Source organism: Dama dama, chromosome 17 (assembly GCF_033118175.1).
Source record: "Dama dama isolate Ldn47 chromosome 17, ASM3311817v1, whole genome shotgun sequence".
Lineage (NCBI taxonomy): Eukaryota > Metazoa > Chordata > Mammalia > Artiodactyla > Cervidae > Dama > Dama dama.
Genome location: NC_083697.1, coordinates 22,266,318 through 22,288,318, shown reverse-complemented (window position 1 = coordinate 22,288,318; position 22,001 = coordinate 22,266,318). Strand labels below are relative to the sequence as shown.

The 22,001-nt window shown below is 39.7% G+C and overlaps 1 protein-coding gene across 2 annotated transcripts in view; it reads right to left on the bottom strand.

Moving 5' to 3' along the window:
• Window positions 1-575: 575 nt before the first annotated feature.
• The window catches only part of ELOVL6 (ELOVL fatty acid elongase 6), a 138,496-nt gene continuing 117,070 nt past the window's right edge, over window positions 576-22,001 (bottom strand). For both annotated transcript variants that reach the window (XM_061164212.1, XM_061164211.1), the window contains exons 4-5: window positions 14,206-14,357; window positions 576-4,884 (exon numbers count right to left, since the gene is read on the bottom strand). In XM_061164212.1, the coding sequence (XP_061020195.1) occupies window positions 4,457-4,884; window positions 14,206-14,357 (580 nt within the window). In that variant the 3' untranslated portion in view covers window positions 576-4,456. The remainder of the gene's footprint in view (window positions 4,885-14,205; window positions 14,358-22,001) is intronic.

Genomic DNA, 22,001 nt, shown 5'->3' with positions numbered 1-22,001 from the left:
TTGTTTCACTTTTTTAAAAAAAAGTATAATTCAGGAGGAAGGGAAACCTGGGGCCTATTTTTCCTTCTCTGTGAGCCCTGAATTTTCAGAGTATCTGAGGATGAAGCAAGTAACTTGGTGATTCAACAGACCTGTGAATAGTCTTTGATGCTCTGCACAGGGGTACCTAACTGGTCTCTTTAGCTGTGGGTTTTGCCATATGGCTCAAAGATGTTTATAATTGGCATGTTACAACTGACATTCAAGAAAATGCTATAACTACAATGATTCTTGTCTTGCTTAAGTATTGGGTACCAGCATACAGAGGCTGTTGGTTCACTGCAAGACTGGGACCTAACACTTCATCCTGATTGTCAGCGCAAAATAGAGTATCATTGCTTTATCAGCTCTCACTTTAATATGTGTGCAACAGAGGCCAAACCCTGTGGTGCATTCTTATCAAAATCTCTTTTGGTTGGTGACGGGTCTGAGGCACAAAGAATTGGTTCCTGTATACAGATAGAAAAGGGACAGAATAACAAATTAAGTTACAGGAGACAATGACTCACAGCATGAAAATAGGCTCTACTACCATCCTGAATTGATAGCAAAATATTTATTATTGAAAACAAAAAGATCGGACCACTAGACTTTCATCATAAAGCTCTCACACAATTGTACTTTTCAGGATGGAAACATTTTCAGGGAAAGAAGTGTCTAAGGGACAGGCACAGACCATGCGCACACAAGTCAAAGCACTGAACTCAGGGAGGTGGTCTGTTTGACCATCTCCACTGTCCTGACAGCCCTCTCCGAGTCAGCACATGACCAACCCAGCAACTATGTTGAAGATTCACTCATTAACCAAACTGGGGGGGGAAAAGCGTGCTGGAGCTTAGTTGTGTCTGAAGAAAGGCTGTTCTCTCGTAATAGATAGCAACCTGAGCTTATTTCTCCCTGGTAACCCAGCAGTCTGGAACCAGACCAGACTTGTGGAGTATTCTACTCCAGTGTAGTTTATTCCAAGTGCTTTGTTGTTCTTAATGTGACAGGTTTTATCTTATGATAATGATACCACAGCTGATTAAAAAAAAATTTTTTTTTTCTGTGAGTCTCTTTCCTAGAAGTGTTCTTCCATCCCGTTCTGCAAAAACCCCACTCAGTAAAGTTCCAGACTCAGAGCCACATTAATAGAAATGATGGGGATATAATTTTTTCTTTCCCCATCAGCAACGTATATGAATGTATTGTCCCTGTCCCCTCATGTTTATAGCAGCGTATAATTAGAAGGTTTTCCCTAGTGGTTCAGACGGTAAAGAATCTGCCTGAAATGGGGGAGATGTGGGTTTGATCCCTGGGTCAGGAAGATCCCCTGGAGAGGGGGGACAGATGGTTAGAAGGATGGGAGTAAACTAACTGGAATAATCATCTCAATACATGATTTTTGAATATAGTAGTGGCTCTGTTCTCATGAGCAAAATTAGAAGGTCCAGATAAAACCTCCTGATCTATGAATACAGCATTTCTCACTAGAATGTTTTTCACTGCAAACTCATAGACTTGGGTTGATGCTCAGACCTTGTGTATCAAATTGCATGTATTTATGTCTGAAATGAAGATCTGGTTTAAAAAATTTTTTTCAATCCAGGAATGTTTTCATGATACTGGAATTGAAGTACAGTGGAAAATCTTCAATAGAAAGGAAATCTATTGCAGCATAGTGAGGCAGCTATAAAAACTTGCCTGCCTAAGTTTTTCTGGAATGTTATGTGAAAGCAGGATTATCTATGTGGCAGTCAATTCTCTGATAGGCTTCAGATTTGCCAAGGGGTAGTGGTCCAGCCTCATATCTTAATAGAATTAATCACTTAAGCTGAGATGTTAAAAACAGTGTGTTGAACCTATAATAGTAGAATTTCAATTTTTTTAAAGGTGTGATTTTCCCCCCCTCCCATGATAAACATTGGAAATGCCTTTAGATATATTTAGCTAATTTTAAAACTATTTATTAGACATTCAACCTGTAAACAAAATTTCTAAATTACTTCATAAGTAGACACAAGTATGAACCTGTACCAAGATGAAAGTGCTTTGGAAGCATCAGAATCTGTTTAAGGTCTATGATTATTTCCTTATTCTAACCTGCATTAAAGGATCACTGATAAATCAAGGATTAAATCATTAAATTAAATCAACCAAATAAGCTCTAACTGTCCTTCAGTTAAATTCAAGTCAACTGTTATTTGGCCTTTTCCTTATTATTCTGCTCATTTTCTGTTATAAGAAAAAAAAGCTTATTGCACAGTATCATGTATTTTCAAAGCTCAAAATAACACTTTGCATCCTAATAATCTATTAGTTGTTATAGCAGGACTTGTCTTTTCAGTCTGTGTCAGTTTTTGCCCTAATAATACATTCCTCCATCAATGCATCTATGAACCAATGTCAAGACGTCATAGATTGTTCACAATAATTTAACACAGACATAACAGCTTCTCTCCCCTGCATACAGCCCACCCTCCATCCCATCAGTCATGACTTGGTTTGCACGGATTCTGTTCATGGTTCAGACCATTCACACAGAATGGAATAAAACTTTATTCTTTTCAATTCCACACATAGACGAGATGCTGATAAAGCCCTTGTCATCTCTGACAGAGAAGCAGAGCAGCTCTGTTTCATGAATGACAGCACAATTAAAGCTAAAATAATATAAAAATAATTTGAAAAATCCCTTTTCTGTACACACCCAAAGCAAGCAAGCTAAACGGCTTCTTTTTCTGCTAGCCAGAAAACATGTTTCTATTTATTTGGGCTTTAAAGTTCAGTGAACCTCACCTCTGTGTGTATATGTGTGTGGTTATGCATGTCTAATCTATGCAGTGTAGTAGCCCCTAATTTTTATCTAGTTTGTCTAATCATTAAGCTATATAACCAATTAGAATACTATTATATCACATTGAACAACTTGACATAATTGCTTCTTTGAAATACAGGAATGTTTACACATTTATTTGGCTTGTAAAGGACTGAAATATTACAGATATTATAGTAGCTAGCCTTTTTTTTTTTTAAAGAATATGGCTCTTAATAAGTTGATTTTCTGAATTCCAGAGCATAAGTCCCTTTTCAAAAAATTTCTGAAGCTGACTCAAAGTAGGAAGAATGTCTTCTGATTTGGCCAAAAATATGGTGAATATTTTATATCCTTTAAAATTTGAATAAGTCTCTAAGGGGCCCTTTGTGTGTCAACTGTTCAGCCCAACTTGCCATGAAGTGTGTTTGTCAAAGTATCTCTGCTTGACCAGCAGAGGGCACTTTAAACACCTCTGCATTGCTTCAGCAAAGGCAGATGATGCAGAAACACAGTGTTCACCCAAGATCAAGGAGAGCCCTGTGGGCTGCTGTGTGAAATTCAAAAAAAAATATAGAAAATATGGACTGTACCGCAGGGTTTCATTTGGAAAGTTATGTGTGGAGTCAACTATGGAGGGGCGTACTCATTGTCTCTCATATTGATCTTCGGCTCATTGATCTTTCCCAAGAACTTCGGTACAGGGCCGCAACTTTTTACAGGTAAGAGTCTATTCTTCAAATAATTTGGTTGAGTTGTCTGTTTTCTATTCTATATTTATTCTTCTGTTTGAAAGCCCAAGGCAACTGAACAAAGGATGCTGTGTCCTACCTCATTTAGGGGTAGGAAAAATCTATCAGAAATGCTGAGATCGGAGCTGCCCTTTCAGGAGTCGGGCTGCACTGCCTCCTTCCTCCCGGGGAGAGCCCTGGGAAAATATTGTGCCTCATTTTGTTATGGTGAACTCACTAGACTAAGGCTGTGCTATGAAGGGGAACGAGTCTTTCTTTTAGTTGAAATATAGTTTATCATCTGTTTTCTCAGGAGGTGATTAAGACATCTTTTCTCACGGGGGCTACAGCCAGTATCCTTTCTTTAAAAGTACTTTCAATTTTGCAAAAGCGTTATTCTAGATATACACCCCATGTCTCTTCCGTTTTTACTTTTTCTGTTGGCTCCAGTTTAGTGTCAAAAAAGATTAGAAAGGATTGTATGTATGTGCTCACGTGGTTTTTAAGTAAACTTCTTTGATCCTTAGAGAAATTTAACACTTAGTAAACTCATTTTTTCCATATACTGTTAATAGCTTGTTTGCCTTCTCTCTCTCTGCCTCTGGCCCACTTTGCTCTCATTTGTCCTAGAGTTGACAGATAAAGAGGGAAGGGGGTCTTCCAGCAGCAGTCCTTTGAGATGGAGGTGTACTCAGTGAGTCCTCACCCAAAAAGGATCACTAACTTACTGGGTTAAGTCAACCTAATTATCCCTAAGCTGCCTTGGGTTGTGTGTTTGCTCATATGTCTTGTTTTGTTTTAGCTGCACCATATGTGATTCCTTGTGCCATTTTCTTTTGTCTGTTGTTTTTCTTGATGACCCTGAGCTACGGCTTTCTCCTCAGTTCCGAGACTAGTCAGCCTTCCTTGCTTTCCTCATCTTGCTGCCGATGTAGGCCTCAAAGAAGAAGTGGCAGAAGAGCACAAAGTAGCTGAGGTACATGAGTGAGGACCAGAAGATGTTCTGAAAGTGGGAGTGACACTGCTCATGCTGCATCCATTGGAAGACCAGGTAATTAATGACACAGCCCATCAGCATCTGAACGATCTGGGACAAGGTGATGAACATGGCGAACTTCCGGGAGACGCGGAAACCCGCCGCTCGCAAGGCATAGTAAGAGTACATCACAGAGTGCACGCCAAAGTTCATCGTCATAAACCAACCACCCCCTGCGACCATGTCCTTGTAGGAGTACCAGGAGTAGAGGAGCACAGTGATGTGGTGGTACCAGTGCAGGAAGATCAGCTTCTGCTTCCTCAGAATAATGAATATTGTATCTCCTGGAAGACACAAACGGAAGTGGACGTGAGCCCCCGACTATACCCCATGTCAAGAAGGTAAATGGACTTGTGCCTGCGGATGAGACGGATTTGGGTTAGACCTGTGGACTGATATTTACTAGCTCGGGGACCCTGGCAGGTTAGTCATCCTATATTCTTGTTTCCTCATCTGTAATATGGAGGTAATAGCTTGGAATGATCTGAGGATTAAATAGGATACAAAACAGGCACATGGTAAACACTCCATAAATGTGACTTTCAGAAAAGTGCTTTGCACACAATCATATTTTTGATTTGGAAGGGACACTAGTAAGTATATTGTCCATTTCCAATGAGGCTGTGCACTTTAGGAAATATCACCTCGAAGAGAGTCAAGTGATATTCGTTAATCAAGAGAAACAAATTTGAATTCAAGTGCCCAGTAAAATGTTCTTAGGCCACTCGGGAGTAATAAAACCACTTTTCTCTGGTACATGACAAAAGTACTCTTTAAAAACATATCTTTGTGGGTTCCCTATAAAATGTGAAGGCTTGACACATGGAAATTAGAAAAGTAAAATTTAAACAAAAGGCTATTCCTGGATAAGAGACAAGATAGCGGAGCAGGACTTGAGCTCACCTCTTCTCACAAAAACATGAAAATCACAAGTAACTACTGAGCAACTGTTGACAAAAAAGATACTCTATATCCAAAGACAAAGACATCACACCAGTTAGACTGGCCATTATCAAAAAGTCTACAAAAAAATACCTTTTTAGGCTATTTACATATAAGTAATAGTATATAACGTTTGCCTTTCTGTGTCTGACTTATTTCACTCAGTATGACAATCTCTGGATCCATTCATGTTGCTGCAAATATCAATAGTTTGTAATTTTTTAATGACTGAGTAATATTACAGTGTGTATATGGAACTTATTTACAAAACAGAGGTAGAATCACAGATGTAGAGAACTAGATTACGGTATGTATGGTTACCAGGGGATATAGTAGGGGAGGGATAAATTGGGAGACCAGGATTGACGTATATACACTACAATATATAAAAGAGAGAACTCAGAACCTGCTGCAGAGCACCGGGAGCTCTACTCAATACTCCCCAGTGGCCTATATGGGGAAAGAATAAAAAAAAAAAAAAATTGCTATCAGTTATACAACTGATTCACTTTGCCGTGTACTTGAAACTAACACAGCACTTAAATCAACTAGACTCCAATAAAATTTTTTTAAAAAGTCTACAACCAATAAATCCTGGAGAGGGTGTAGAGACAAGGGAACCAACCTGCACTGTTGGTAGAAATGTTAAATTGGTACAGCCACCATGAAGAACAGTATGGAGGGTCCTTAAAAAATGAAAAATAGAACTATCCTATGATCCAGGAATCCCCCTCCTGGGCACGTATCCAGAGAAAAGCATGACTTGAAAAGATGCATGCACCCTAATGTTCATTGCAGCACTATGTACAACAGCCAAAACACAGAAGCAATGCGAATGTCCATCACAAGAGGGATGGAAACGATGTGCTACATACATACAATGGAATATTAGTCATAAAAAAGTAAAATAATGCCATTTGAAGCAATGGATGAGAGATCATCATACTAAGTGAAATAAGTCAGAGGAAGACAAATATCACACAATATCACTTATATGTGGAATCTAAAAAGTGATACAAATGAACTTACTTGCAAAACAGATTTCAAAAACAAACTTATGGTTTCCAAAGGGTGGGGGAGGATAAATTAGGCATTTAGATAATCAACAAGGGCCTACTGTATAGCACAGGGAAATCTACTTAATACTGTAATAATTTATATGGGAAAAGAATCTGAAAAAGAATGAGTATATGTATATTTATAAGTGAATCATTGCTATGTACCTGAAAATAACAACATTGTAAATCAACTGTACTGTAATATAAATTTTGAAAAGTTAAAAGACAAAAACAGAAAAAGAACAAAAATTATCCTCTGTATTTACTGAAGAGGATAATAGGTATTATTTTGGTAGCAATGAATCAAGTGATAAAAAAAACTGAGAATGACACTTTCTTGTGGAATTAACCCTGAAAATGCTTTACAGGATTATCCAACATCTCAGTAACATTAACCCCTTGAAGAAAAAGACTACTGTTTCTTTGGTCTAATTCTCCCATCTGAGCTATTTTGGCTACCCAAAGGACCACTATTCATATCTAAGGTAGAGAATTTATATTATAGAAGCAAGAGTGGTGCTCATGTAATAGATGCTCTTTGTCTATAATGATTCTCTGAAAAGCCTAGGGATTCTGAAAAATATACTTTAAAACACTTACATAAAAATAGATGAAGAGCAGGCACAGTAACAAATACACCCAATTCCATTAACAAGTACCAAAAAAAAAAAAAACAACAACAACAACAACAAAAAAGCAACAACAAAACACTGGGATGTGGGACGGAAGCAGGATTTATGTGGCAGGTGCTTCATTTTCTTTCCTATCTTTGTGCTTTTCAGGTATGAGAAAAATCAATATCCTTCATGACCTTTGGTGATGTCGACTTCTTTTTGTATAACAAGGATAACTAGGTGGTCCCTCTTCTTACTCTGAAATTTAATTAACCACAAGGGGAATTAGTACTTACCCTTGTCTTATCCCTTATTCTTCAAGGATGCCCTAAAACATTGGGTACAAAGGAAGGTCAGACAATGTTGGGTCTTGGAAGGACTTAAGGTTCTGATGGGACCTTAAGTAAACAGAAAAGATAAGATTGATGGGAATGTAAATTGGTACAGCCATTATGAAGAACAGAATGGAGGTTTCTCTAAAAACTAAAGGCAGAGCTACCATATGATCCAGCAATCCCACTCCTGGGTATATATTCTGAAAAGACAGAATCTCTAACTCAAAAAAGCACATGCACTTCAATGTTCATACAAGCATGATAAACAACGTAAGTGTCCATCAACAGATGAATGGATAAAAATGTGATATGGCAACCCATGTCAGTATTCTTGTCTGGAGAATCCCATGGACAGAGGAGCCTGGTGGGCTACAGTCCATGGGGTCACAAAGAGTCGGACAGGACTTAGCTGCTAAACAACTACTATTACACACACACAGGAATGTTACTCAGCCATAAAAAAGAAATATTGCCATTTGTAACAACATGAATGGACTTAGAGAATATAAGTGAAGTAAAAGACATGCTATAATGATATCACTTATATGTGGAAGCTAAAACATATGCAAATGTATTCATTTACAAAACAGACTCACAAACATAGGAAACAAACTTATGGTCACCAAAGGGAAAAGTGGGAGCAAGGCATGGGATAAATTAGGAGTTTCATTCCAATCCCAAAGAAAGGCAACACCAAACAATGTTCAAAGACCCATACAATTGCACTCATTTCACATGTTAGCAAGATTAGGCTCAAAATCCTTCAAGCTAGGCTACAGTAGTTCATGAACCAAGAACTTCCAGATGTACAAGCTAGATTTAGAAGACAGAGATCAAATTAGATCTGGTAGACAGAATGCCTGAAGAACTATGGACAGAGCTTTGTAACATTGTAAGGAGGTGGTGACCAAAACCATCCTCAAACAAAAGAAATGCAAGAAGACAAAGTGGTTGTCTGAGGAGGCCTTACAAAGAGCTAAGAAAAGAGAAGCTAAAGGCAAAGGAGAAAAGGAAAGATATACCCAACTGAATGCAGAGTTCCAAAGAAGAGCAAGGAGAGATAAGAAAGCCTTAAGTGAACAATGCAAAGAAATAGAGGAAAACAATAGAATGGGAGACTAGAGATCTTTTCAAGAAAATTAGAGATACTGAGGGAATATTTCAAACAAAGATGGGCACAATTAAGGACAGAAACAGCAAGGACCTAACAGAAGAAGAGATTAAGAAGAAGTGGCAAAAATACACAGAAGAACTGTACAAAAATGACAGTTAATGACCTGGATAATCATGAATGGTGTGGTCATTCACCTGGAGTGTGAAGTTAAGTGGGCCTTAGGAAGCATTACTACAAACAAAGTGAGTGGAGGAGATGGAATTCCAGCTGAGCTATTTCAAATCCTAAAAGACGATGCTGTGAAAGTGTTCTAACTCAATATGCCAGCAAATCTGTAAAATTCAGCAGTGGCCACAGGACTGGAAAAGGTCGGTTTTCATTCCAATCCCAAAGAAGGGCAATGCCAAAGAATGTTCATATTACCGCACAATTGCACTCATTTCACATGCTAGCAAGGTAATGCTCAAAATCCTTCAAGCTAGGCTTCAACAGTATGTGAACCAAGAACTTCCAGATGTACAAGCTGGATTTAGAAAAGGCAGAGGAACCAGAGATCAAATTGCCAACATTTGCTGGATCATAGCAAAAGCAAGGGAATTCCAAAAAACCCCATCTACTTCTGCTTCATTGACCATGCTAAAGCCTTTGACTGTGTCAATCACAACAAACTGTGGAAAATTCTTAGAGAGATGGGAATACCTAACTATTTTACCTGCCTTCTGAGAAACCTGTATGCAGGACAAGAAGCAACAGTTAGTATTATACATGGAACAATGGACTGGTTCAAAATTGGGAAAAGAGTAACTTAAGGCTGTATATTATCACCCTGCTTATTTAACTCATATGCAGAGTACATCATGCTAGGCTAGATGAATCACAAGTGGAATCAAGATTGCCAGGAGATATCAATAAATTTCAGTTATGCAGATGATACCACTTTAATGGCAGAAAGCAAAGAGGAACTACAGAGTCTCTAGATGAAGGTGAAAGAGGATAGTGAAAAAGTTGGCTTAAAACTCAACATTCAGAAAACTAAGATCATGGCATCTGGTCCCGTCACTTCGTGGCAAATAGATGGTGAAACAGTGTTAGACTTTATTTTCTTGGGCTCCAAAATCCTGCAGTTGATGACTGCAGCCATGAAATTAAGACATTTGCTGCTTAGAAGAAAGCTATGACAAACCTAGACAGTATTAAAAAGCAGAGACATCACTTTGCCAACAAAGGTCCATATAGTCAAAGCTATGGTTTTTCCAGTAGTCATGTATGGATATAAGAGTTGGACCATAAAGAAGGCTGAGCACTGAAGAATTGATGCTTTTGAAGTGTGGTGCTGGAGAAGACTCTTGAGAGTCCATTGGACTGCAAGGAGATCAAACCAGTCAATCCTATAGGAAATCAACCTTGAATATTCATTGGAAGGACTGATGCTGAAACTGAAGCTCTAATACTTTGGCCACCTGATTGGAAGCAGTTCATGGGGTCATAGAGAGTCGAACACAACTTGGCTACTGAATAGCAATGGGATTAACAGATACACATGCTATTGTATATAAGGTAGATAAACAAAGATTCACTGTATAGCATGGAAAACTGTATTCAATGTCTTGTAATAAACTATAATGGAAAAAAAATTTAAGAACAAAAAATCTGAATCGACTTTGCTGTATACCTGAAATTAACAAGATTGTAAATCAGCTCTTCTTCAAGAAAACATAGAGTCAGTTACTATGTAGGGAATATGAAAAAAAAACAAGAAGAAAAAGCAAACTCCAACATTATTGTTTGTTTGTTTAGAACAGAAAGAAAGAGTTTCCAGCTGCTGCATTTCTGAACCTTTTATAAAATTTTCTTCAAAGTCTTCTCTAGTGTGAGATGCTTGACATATTAAGCCTATAAATGTCAGACAGACTAATAATGATCGATGGTGACAGTAACTTTCAGCTATATGTTAAGGGGACACAACTAGTGTTAGGAGACCTGGTGTGTCTACTTATGTGTGTGAATCTGTGCTATTTTTGTGTGCTTGTCAAAAAGAACCACTATTTCTGTGTAATTACTACTCTGTGCCTCCCCTTCCTTCTATGGACTATAACGTAGACATGGTAATTTCAACTTATCTTTGTTCACAGCAGAAAGAAGGTAGAATTTCCAAGGAATTGTATGTTAAAGGCAAATTTATTTGTAATTGAGACTTTGAGTCTCTAAGTATTAACTAAAATAAAAATAAAGCCTGTACAATATTCAAACATAATTATTTGCCATAAAATGAGCATTTTATCCTTTCAAATTCCTTAGACTTAATTTTACCTCTGTCATCACCTTTATATTAAAACTTTATTGTCTAAAGAACAGTCTGAGTGGGAAGAGTGGTAGGGGACAAAGCACAGATCATGAGAAGGGGCTAACCATAGAAGCTACAAATCTGGAATGGAATATTGTGTTCTTCCTCTCTGAGTGGGGGTCTCTGGCTTGATAGAAGACATACCAGCTGTTTCCATTTAACATGGGGAGGTGGGGGCAAAGGTCATGCCATGAGATCTTCAAAATGAAATTAATTTAGATACACATAACAGTTTTTCTCAGAAGAGCTATGCAGGGTGATCAGATGGAGAAAGAAGATGAGGCGCTTCCAGTAATGGCCCTGTCTCTTAGGAGTAGCATTCCGAATCCATATCAAAGTTACTGTCCCCAGGCAGGCCACCAACCCAGAGAAGGGGAGTTTCCCTTGAGTGAGGTTCTAGAAAGGATGCCCTGAGACCTCTCAGGGTTCTTCTGATATCACAGCTGAGATGTACCAGTCATGCAGCTCTGGGGATTATGAATTATTTTTTCTCTGGGAAAAACCACACAACAACCCATTTAATTTGTTGTGAGCCAAACATACTGATAGCATTCCACATCCAGGCCTATCAAAAGCTACAGAGTGGCTGAGAAATGTAAACAAGATATTGAGACCGTGAATGCAGTGTCAGCCAACCAATCTTTCTCGGGCAAAGGTCCTGCAGGCATTACGGAAGAATTTTGGCCATGTATCAGCAGTGGATCTTTTGACTCGTGAATGTTTTGGCCATGTCACGTATTTTAGCTTCCTCTGGTTCATGTTCTTTACCAAAGTCTAACCTTTGGTTTGGCTCTTTTCAGTCAAGAGCCCGCCTGAAGCCAGATCATGGTGATCCGGGAGCCAAGTGTCCCTCCCGGACTATGCCTGCTGCCCACGTGTTGTCAAGTGCAGCTCTGGAGATGCTCACGAGCCTGTGGAGGCCCCAGCCAGCAAGAGGTGGCACGCCCACTGCGTGTGTGGTTTGTTACAGATGGCTGCGCCCCTCTTCGCAGAGTTAGCGGGAGCTCCGCTGAGTCAGAGTTTCAAAAACAATGACGAGCTCAACTGAGCAAGGACCTAGACTCAGGGCAGATGTTTCCAAGTTTTAACAAAACAAAATCTCAGCAGGTTTTAATATAATTCAAACAGTAGTCAGTCAAAGATTTTGGCACACAACGCAGGTTGGTGGCTCTCTTCCCCTCACTTGTTCCAGTAGACCGTAGCCCTGGAATTCACTGAAATGAGCGCATTGTTCTCTGCTGAGACAGAAAGCCCTTCTTGCTATTAAAAGTCCAGTGAAGGGGCAATGTTAGTGTTTAATGGGCACAGAGCTTTCAGTTGGGGAAGATAAAACTTCTGGAGCTGGATGGTGTGACGGCTGCACAACAATGCCAACGTCCATAATGCAGCAGCCCTGTCACCTAGAAATGGCCAATTTTACATCTGCTTTGCCACAATAAAAAAAAAAAAATACTTTAGTGAAAACTGCAGGCATGTAGGTTTTGGGAGTGGGAAAATAGAGTTTTCAGTACTGAACATGGAAGAACTGTTCTTTTTTCTCTCTCAAGACCTTTTCTTTCTGGTATACATTAGGAAGTTCAGAACAGAGAACTGAAGGCAGAACTGGGGACCTAAAAAATAAGAAAAATTCTAAATAATTCAAATGAATAAAGCTTTCTTAATTAAATAGTAGCGACAAGGTTTTCTAAGAGTGAAAAACAGGGAAGGAATTTAACTTCCCAAACTAACAAAAAGCCACCCAAAGCACACATGTTCACTAAATTAGGTGAACTGGTTTAGGATCTATTTTGATGAAGCAGTTTACCTCGTGAAGATAATTATCAAGAAAGATCCAGGATATCTGAAAGGGAATAAGTCATATTTGAAAATTGAAAAACGGTACTCAAGACTGAAAACATCTGTATAATGGACCTGAAACCACATGAAGAGTTGGTTTCACACACTACCCTCATTAAAGAGCTGCATCGAGTTTAGGATTTATCTTTCAACTCTTTACTGACAGCCCTTCAATCCCTTGTTTGAACTATGAAGGAATGGATTGTTTGATATGCAGCCTATAAACTGCTGTGGTGAATGAGGCTTCTCCAGGCAAAGTGATCATCAAGCCAATGGCATAAGGAACTAGAAGACAGCTCCTTTGGGCCTCAAGAGGCACATCATCTCCTTTGTGAACAGACACAAACTAGGGGAACCCTTCAGAAAGACTCGATAGCTAATACTGCAGGTAACTGATAATGAAATTACAACTTCCAACCCTTTTTTCAGGAGAAACAGGAGATGAACGCAATCTACAAATGAAAATTTTGAACTAAATAAGCCAATTCTTAATTACAGATCAAACATTAAGAAACCCAGAGGATGGACAGGTGTCCCCTAAGGATGTGGGACATGATCCTGTGAGATGCTGGCCAGCATGGCTCATAGATGAACTCAGATCTTTTTATCACTGGTGGCTCCCTTTTTCTGGCAACAAAGATATTTTCCTAGGGAACTGTGCCTGTGTTAAAAAAAAAAAAACCCTTGCTACTTGATTTTCCACTGTGTTTGTTAACTTGTGACGCACATATTCAAGAGTTCAAGTTAAAAGAGTTCAAGTTAAAGCAAAAACTGTTAGGAATCTACCTATCTATCCAGTACCAGAATTTTGGATTAATTTCTAGAAGATGAATTATTTCTCTAAGGCCTATTTCTTCAATTGATTAAACAACATCAGAATCTAACCCTTAATATTTTGTGAATGAGAACATGAGGATACCCAAACAAAAGGCTGAATGTCCTAGTCTGTATCCAAACTCCAGAGTTGAACATATGCTTCGCTATGAGACTGGGAAATAGCTGTAAGGCGAACTTTCCCTGATATTCTAATATTAGTTCAGCTGTTAAAAGTCTCAGAGAAGGGGCTAGGTAGATGTTCTTAGCCCCTGGAACTGTGCTTCCAGTGAGGCTTGGATCCATGCATGTTCTATATAAACTCTTTGGCTCTTGATACACACACAGTACAATTATTTAAAAGGAGGGAAGAGAACACGAATAATGGAAGTTAGTTAAGAATGCAAATTCACTTATTGTAATTTTCCTGCAACCAATAAAACAGGACCTTCAAATGATTTCTTTGTTCATTTTTCAATAAATATTACGGGTGTGTAACTACAAAGGGGTGAGGGTGGGGGAGGAAATGGAAGGAGAGAAGACACTCACCTAGTTCGGGTGCTTTGCTTAGCACAAATGCATAAGCCCAGAATTTGCTGACAGGTCCATTGTAAAAACCCTGGTCACAAATTGAATGCTTCAGGCCTTTGGTCATCACACTGTACACCATATAAGCACCAGTTCGAAGAGCACCGAATATACTTCATAATGAAAAGAGAAAAGAAACAATATTCAGGAAAATAATTTCATGTCTGACATTAACCATTAGTAGAAGACTGCCATTGGCAGGAATAGGCAGAACTGCATCACAATCATTTGCATTTACCCAGAAGCATTTAAAAATGTTTTGTTAACAAGAGCAAGAAAACTACTCAGAGCTGTATTCTGAAGGCCATGCCATTTACTCTTCATCCATGTTCCAAAAAGAGTTCATGGAAAAGGGGTCTAGATCCAGGGCAGGATCTCAAGAACTCCAATTACCTTAGTGTTTCAACTCGAGAACTATCCCTTAGGGATGAGAGGGAATTGGCTGAAAACTTTTGGAATTCTCTCAGTTCTGTCCTTTGTCCAGTCATTCTCCAAACCCCCTGCCTCTATTCCCTTGAATCTCTCTAATCCGTTTTTTTCCTCACAGAAGCCAGAGGAAGAAGGTTTAGCTCTATCAATCCTGCAGCCCACCCAGGCTCACTCCCTTGAGCTCCCAGAACTAGGCCCGGACACGCATCGCCACTGTTCTTCAGTGTCCGGTAACGGATTTGCCTCTGCATAGCCAGAGGTGCTCCAAGTGCCGAAAACGTGAGACAGTTGGTTGAGAAGTAAACTCACATATGGACTTGTTATCACGGAACTGCTAAAGAAACAGGAGAGCTCTGGAGTGTGTTGGGCTCAGTAATGTAAGCGAGAATGAAAGGACTTGTCGACTGGAACACACAGCCTTCATCATGGTGTGAGTCCCATAGACATGTGTCCCAGAGTTCACAAGCCACGTGCATGAGTGAAAGGAGAGCTGACTGATCATGGGAGACATGTGTTTGCCCATCTTTTTTTTCTGGCAGCATTCCCTTTTAGGTTCTAAAGTCAGTTAGCATAGAAAGCAAACTTATGGTTACCAAAGGGGAAAGGGGTTTGGGGGAGGGATAAATTAGGAGTTTGGGATTAGCTGACACACACACTACTATGTAAAAAATAGATAAACAACAAGGTCCTACCGTATAGCACAGGGAACTACACTCAGTATCTTATAATAAACCATAATGGAAAATATGAAAAAGAACTACACACACACATACACACATATACATATACATGTATGTATAACTGAATCACTTCAGCATTTAAGTGACACTTAATGACACTTCAGTGTCGCTTGACTAAGTCATTCCACTCAGCTACCCCATCCACTAGTGAGAACTAAAGGCCAGCTTTGCATAGAATAGAGGTTATGAAGTTGAATTCTTGGCAACTGCCTATTAATTAAGTGAGGACTCTATAAGCAGCTTCTCTAATAATATACGGCCTACCATGCGAAGAGTTGACTCATTGGAAAAGACCCTGATGCTGGGAGGGGTTGGGGGCAGGAGGAGAAGGGGACGACAGAGGATGAGATGGCTGGATGGCATTACCGACTCGATGGACATGAGTTTGGATAAGCTCCGGGAGTTGGTGATGGACAGGGAGGCTTGGCGTGCTGCGATTCATGGGGTCGAAAAGAGTTGGACACGACTGAGCGACTGAACTGAACTGAACCTTAAACAAAGTTACTCTTTCCAACGTATAATACCATTCTGCACAGGATTATTGGTATGATTTTACAGTTGCAGATCCCTGTTTAATCCTTCAGCTTTTTCCTGCTGAACACAGAATGTAACCCCCAACTCCCTAACAGAAACCGCAAGGCTCTGGATGGCCCCTCCTTCCTCACCCCTGCATCCTGCCATGCTCTTCCTGCTCCTGTGAGCCAATCACTTCAGCACGTTCTGATCCTTCCAGTTTTCTGCCTTAGCACCTGTGCATATTTCCTCTTCTTGGGGAGATTTTTTCCTGTGTTTCCTTGAAGGCTGCTCTTCTCACTCTCTTATCTCAAAGAAATGTCCCCTCCTGGTGGAATGACCGAAAAGCCTTTAGAGTCAATAAACTTGTCCCGATTTGAGAATGGGGAGTTGGATTTCATTGGTACTGTCAAATAATGGAGAATTTTCTGTCTTATCCTGAATTGATTTTTCATGTTTTGTCTTTATTCCACCAGACGATGGCTAAATTTCATATGAAAAGTTGCCACCATCACCAAATTATTAGCAAATTGGGGACTGATTTGCTGCTGTGGAAGGTACTACGCAAAAATGCATATGGCACTTCCGCTGAGCATCCAGAGAGATGTTCTGATTGTCTATTCGGGGCCAATTCCCTTCCTCCTCCTCCATGTGAAAAGAACCCTGATTTTGTCCAGGTTCTCCCAAATCACGATTGCCTCCAGGCAGGTGGTCTTATCTTCAATTTAGGAGTAAATCCTAATTACCTAAGCAAGTTTTAGTAATCCTATTTCCCTTTCTCACAATGACTTGTTAGGTGGACAATGACCTGATTCTAATCAATATGATGTGAGGAGAGAGCTTTCTCACAATGACTTGTTAGGATGGACAATGACCCGATTCTAATCAATACGATGTGAGGAGAGAGCTGCTGGGGGCCTTCTGGGGAAAGTTTTCCTTGCTCATTACCACATACTACTTGGAAGAGCAGCAGACAGCTTACCACCAGGAGAGAGGTCCCCTGAGGATAACGTTCGCTCAGAGAGGATTGCAAAGTATTCCTCCAAGGTGTGACTGACCTGCTGAATGCACCAGTCTTTCAGTGACTTTACCACAAGACTTCTTGGTTTGGGGATAGAGCTTCCTTACTGTATAAGCCACTTGGAGTTTTGCTTTTTATTTAGACCCCAGAGCATCCTACTTTCAGGAAACTTCTGAACACTGGTTAACCTTTTGTGGCTATCAAATATGTCTTGGTCACAGATACTGCTGGTAAACTACCTACTGTATCAGTTAGCTGGCTTTCATAGACAGATACATCAGTGGGGGATACATCAGTGATTTCTACACCAGCTGAAAGCAAAGAAACACACACATGACCCACTTTCAAGATGTATCAGTCCCTGCTCCTGAGGCCCCAGATCTGTGACTTTTCTGAACAATCAACATGTTGTAGAGACCGTGTCTTTCCCTCTGAGCCCAGTCCAGGACACCCAGGAAGCAGAGCCCTGCCTCCACCACATTTTGCTGCTAGACTATGTGCTTCAGACGTGATCATAGTAGATCCAAGGAAAGGAGTTTTGGAATAATGACTTTTTTATCTTCCTGAGTTTCAAAACTCACTGTAGTTTAACTATACCCCATGTTCTAAGCATTGGCACAGCTATTAATTCTTTCACTTGTTAAATACTCATTGCCAATGTTCTAGGTGCTAGGGTGACAAGAATCAGTACACTAACTCTGGCTGCTGCTAGTAGTCCTGGAAGAGGAGGTGGCATTTGAGTTAGGGTTAAATAGGTATCCAGGCTCTGAGGGGAGGGCACGAAGGGGAGGTCATTTCAGAGCACTGCAGAATTGAAAGTTTAGGTCTCACAGTGACCCACAATATTACTGGCAACAAGTCTATAGCTCATCTTATTGTCCCATATCTGGACATGCGCCTCACCCCCTAAGCTCTGAACAATAAGGCTGACTCAAAACAGAGGACAGTGCATTTTTCAGGGAAACCCTCAGTGCCAGCCGTCAGGCGCATGTGTCTGAGGGCAAAGGCGCTTTGTTGTGATGTGACAATGCCACTGCTGGGGAGCCATCAGGGAGCTGCTTGGCCAAAGGGGTGATTGTTATTTGTGGGAAACCAGTACCTCTGCCCCTGGCATATCTCGGCCACCGTATGCTTTGGAACCAGGCAGCTTTCTGTTATAACTGGACACAGGGTTCTTAGACTGGCAGACTTCGCCAACACGTACTTGAAGGGAGGAGACTTTTTCCCCTCCATAATTTACATCATCTTGATGTGATGCAAGAGACAAATATACGGCTTATGTCTGGCTATTCCCAGTCCTTACTCATACTCATGGCAGACAGTACTCACCAATCTTGACACGCTTTCCAGGCCACACGCCTGGACCACTGTGAGCCAATACCCATAGATTTGAGTTGCAAATTCCAATCACAGTGCTCTCCTTAGTTTCATGACTGGACAAATTACTTAATCTCTCTCAGTCTTCATTCATCTGAATTAATACTTAATTTGTAAATTAGTTCTATAAATTTTATAGGACAATATAAGTAAGATATTTAGTTAGCACACAGCCTCTTGTATGCAGGTGCTGAATAAATATTATACTATTATTATTTAATTACTATTTATTGTCATTGCTGCTTTACTTCGTCTGGCCTTCAGTGTTGAAAATCACTTTTAACTTTCCCCAGTTAAGGCTAAATGTCCTTAATTGAAATTACCCTAAATGAAAGTCAAGGAAATTGATAAATGGAAAATTTGATTGGCACTGATGATTATTCATGTTACTACGTGTTTTATTCTTAAGCGTTATGAGCATTTTCCAACAGGAAGAAGAGATTGTTGGTATCGAAAAGCTCCTGGTTCATGCAAAATTTACCTTTCGATCAGATGATAAAGATTCTAAATCTAGGGCTTCAAAGAGGCTAGAAAAGTATGGGCCATTATATTTAGTGGGGGCAGGTGACTACATACATCATCACACCCTTTTCCCACCTGTAAAGTCACACCAGCATCCTTTTTTTTTTTTTTTTAAAGAAATACATCATTTTTCTTGCCCAAGTCTAGTTTTGATTATAACAATTAATGGAAGAGGGGAGACCTCAGTGGAGGGTTCCTGTCCTGCTTCAGCTACTGGGTCCTAAAGACACAATGCAGGAAGGAGATTGGGAAGAAACCACAGCCCTGATTAACTAAGTAAGGTGCTTCTTCTCAATCAAATGTTCTAGATTTCTGGCCCAGAAGAAGCCTGTTTCATCATCATCACCATTTGCCACCGCATGTAATCAAGGAGGTGCCAAGAATGCCCACTGGACTCCTACTGTGACACCCGGGGATGGAGATGGGAACCTTCTATTTTGTACTGTACACATATTTCTGCATTGCCTGACCACTGGGAAGCAAGCTGGTATGAGATGGACAATTTAAAAAATACATTTTAAAATAGGCACCTACTTACAAAACTGATACGCTGAATAATCACGATGGTACTAGCTTGCAACTTCTTAGTATGAGACTGAGATACAATACTACTCCCTGATCTGCCCGTGGATGACACACGGGCACTGGTGAAGAAAGACCGACTCATTCATTGAATCAACATCTATGTCATCAACATCCATCAAGTATCAGGTATTACAATCCATTGGGGCAGGGAGAGACTCTCTATAGCTCATTATAGGTGGTAATAAACATGTAAATAAACAAATATATATATATATTATATAAACAGATTTCAAATTCTGACAGAAACAACTCATGGTATAAACACTGGAGTCCCTTCTAAAAAAGCTTGAGCAATATAGCTAATCTTTCAAACCCACGCTGTGATCATGAGGTCTCACTATGTATTTACCTGAGAAAAAGTTGAATTAACTGTATTCTAATCTTCCAATTTTAGTGCCTTCTGGAAGTCAAAGTGAAACATCTCAGTAATGACTATAAGAATTCCAGAATTCTACCCTGAGAATAAGGAGCCTTGGGTATAAATCATCAATAATACTTTCAATTATTTCTGCATGAACACTAAGAGCTAATAAAACCACTTTTGCATTGCTTCCTTCTTGGCCCTCAACTTAAATGTATTTAGGGATCAAAACAAGGTTTCTCAAGGAATTTTTATTCTACAGTGCCAACACCCTGGCCTCCCTTCCCCTGCCCTCCACCCCCTGCTAACTCAATAACCAAAGGTGCAATCCCTTCCAGTATTGAGCAACAAAAATGTTTCGTTACACTTGTATCTTGTAATAAGGAAAAAAAAAAATTATAAGATCTTATCAGTTGTCAAAAAGTGGGGATGGCTGATCTCACAGCAGCAACTTTATAAACATGGGAGAGGCCACTGATTTCCCTGATGACAAACTTTACCTGCCATTAGACTGTCTTAGACTCTGACAACTGTCCTAGACTCTGACAGTCTCCAGAACAGCAAGAATACTCAATGATCCCCGAATACGTTAAAGCAAATCAATGAGAACCAAAATATTATAGCACCTGTGACAGGGAATGAAGGCCTCTCCACATCAGTATCTTGTCTCTATTGACAACCCACCTTTCCACACTTGAGGACATGTATCTGTAATAGAGAATGTCTCCTTTTGTTTGGTCTAGACTGCTCCTTGCTATAAACACATTTTCCAATAACAATATAACAAGTCAAAGTCTGAAGCTTTTTTTTTTTGTCCAATAAACAGGCAGTAAAATGGGGATGTATTGGATTGGCCAAAAAGTTCCTTCATATTTTTCTGTATGATACCATGGAAAACAACAATGAACTTTTTGGCCAACCCCAAACATCATAGTTTTCAAAAATTTATTTTATTTTCTCTACTCCTCCTCCACTAACAATTAAGAGTGCACAATTTCACTTTTTACTGAGTGGTCATTTCTAGCTGTGACTGATTGATCTTGACTTGGATATTTAGTTGCATATCTCCATTAGAAAGTTTGAAGTTTCTTGTGGATCAAGAAAGGTGACGTTAAAATTGCATAACGTAATGAATATATATATATTTCTTCTTGAAAAAAAAAATGCAAGAAGGCAAAGGAGTTGTCTGAGGAGGCCTTGAAAATAGCTGAGAAAAGAAGTAAAAGGCAAAGGAGAAAGGGAAAGATATTCCTAACTGAATGCAGAGTTCCAGAGAATAGCAAGGAGAGAAAAGACAGACTTCTGAAGCAAACAATGCAAAGAAATAGGGTAAAACAACAGAATGGGAAAGACTTGTGATCTCTTAAAGAAAATTAGAGATACTAGGGGAAAGTTTCATGCAAAGGTTGGCACAATAAAGGACAAAAATGTCAAGTACCTAACAGAAGCAGAAGATATTAAGAAGACATGGCAAGAATACACAGAACTGTACAAAAAAGTTTTTAATGACTCAGATAACCATGATGGTGTGGTCACTCACCAAGACCCAGACATCCTGGAGGGTGAAGTCAAGTGGGCCTTAGGAAGTATCACTATGAACAAAGGTAGTGGAAGTGATGTAATTCCAGCTGAGCTATTTCACATCTTAAAAGATGAAGTTGTTAAAGTGCTGCACTCAATATGACAGCAAATTTGGCAAACTCAGCAATGGCCACAGGACTGGAAAAGGTCAGTTTTTATTCCAATACCCAAGAAAGGCAATGCCAAAGAATGTTCAAACTACTGTACAATTGCACTCATTTCACATGCCGGAAAGATTATGCTCAAAATCCTTCAAGCAGGGCTTCAGCAGTACATGAACCAAGAATCTCCAGATATACAAGCTAGATTTAGAAAAGGCAGAGGAACCAGAGATCAAATTGACAACATATGCTGGATGATAGAAAGAGCAAGGGAATTAAAAAAAAAAAAAATCTACTTCTGCTTTATCGACTATGCTAAAGCTTTTGACTGTGTGGATCACAACAAATTGTGGAATAGTCTTAAAGAGATGGGAATACCAGACCACCTTACCTGCCTCCTGAGAAACCTGTATGCAGGACAAGAAGCAGCAGTTAGAACTGGACATGGAACACACACTGGTTCCAAATTGGGAAAGGAGTATATTTGTCCAAGCTGTATGTTTGTCACCCTGCTTATTTAACTTATA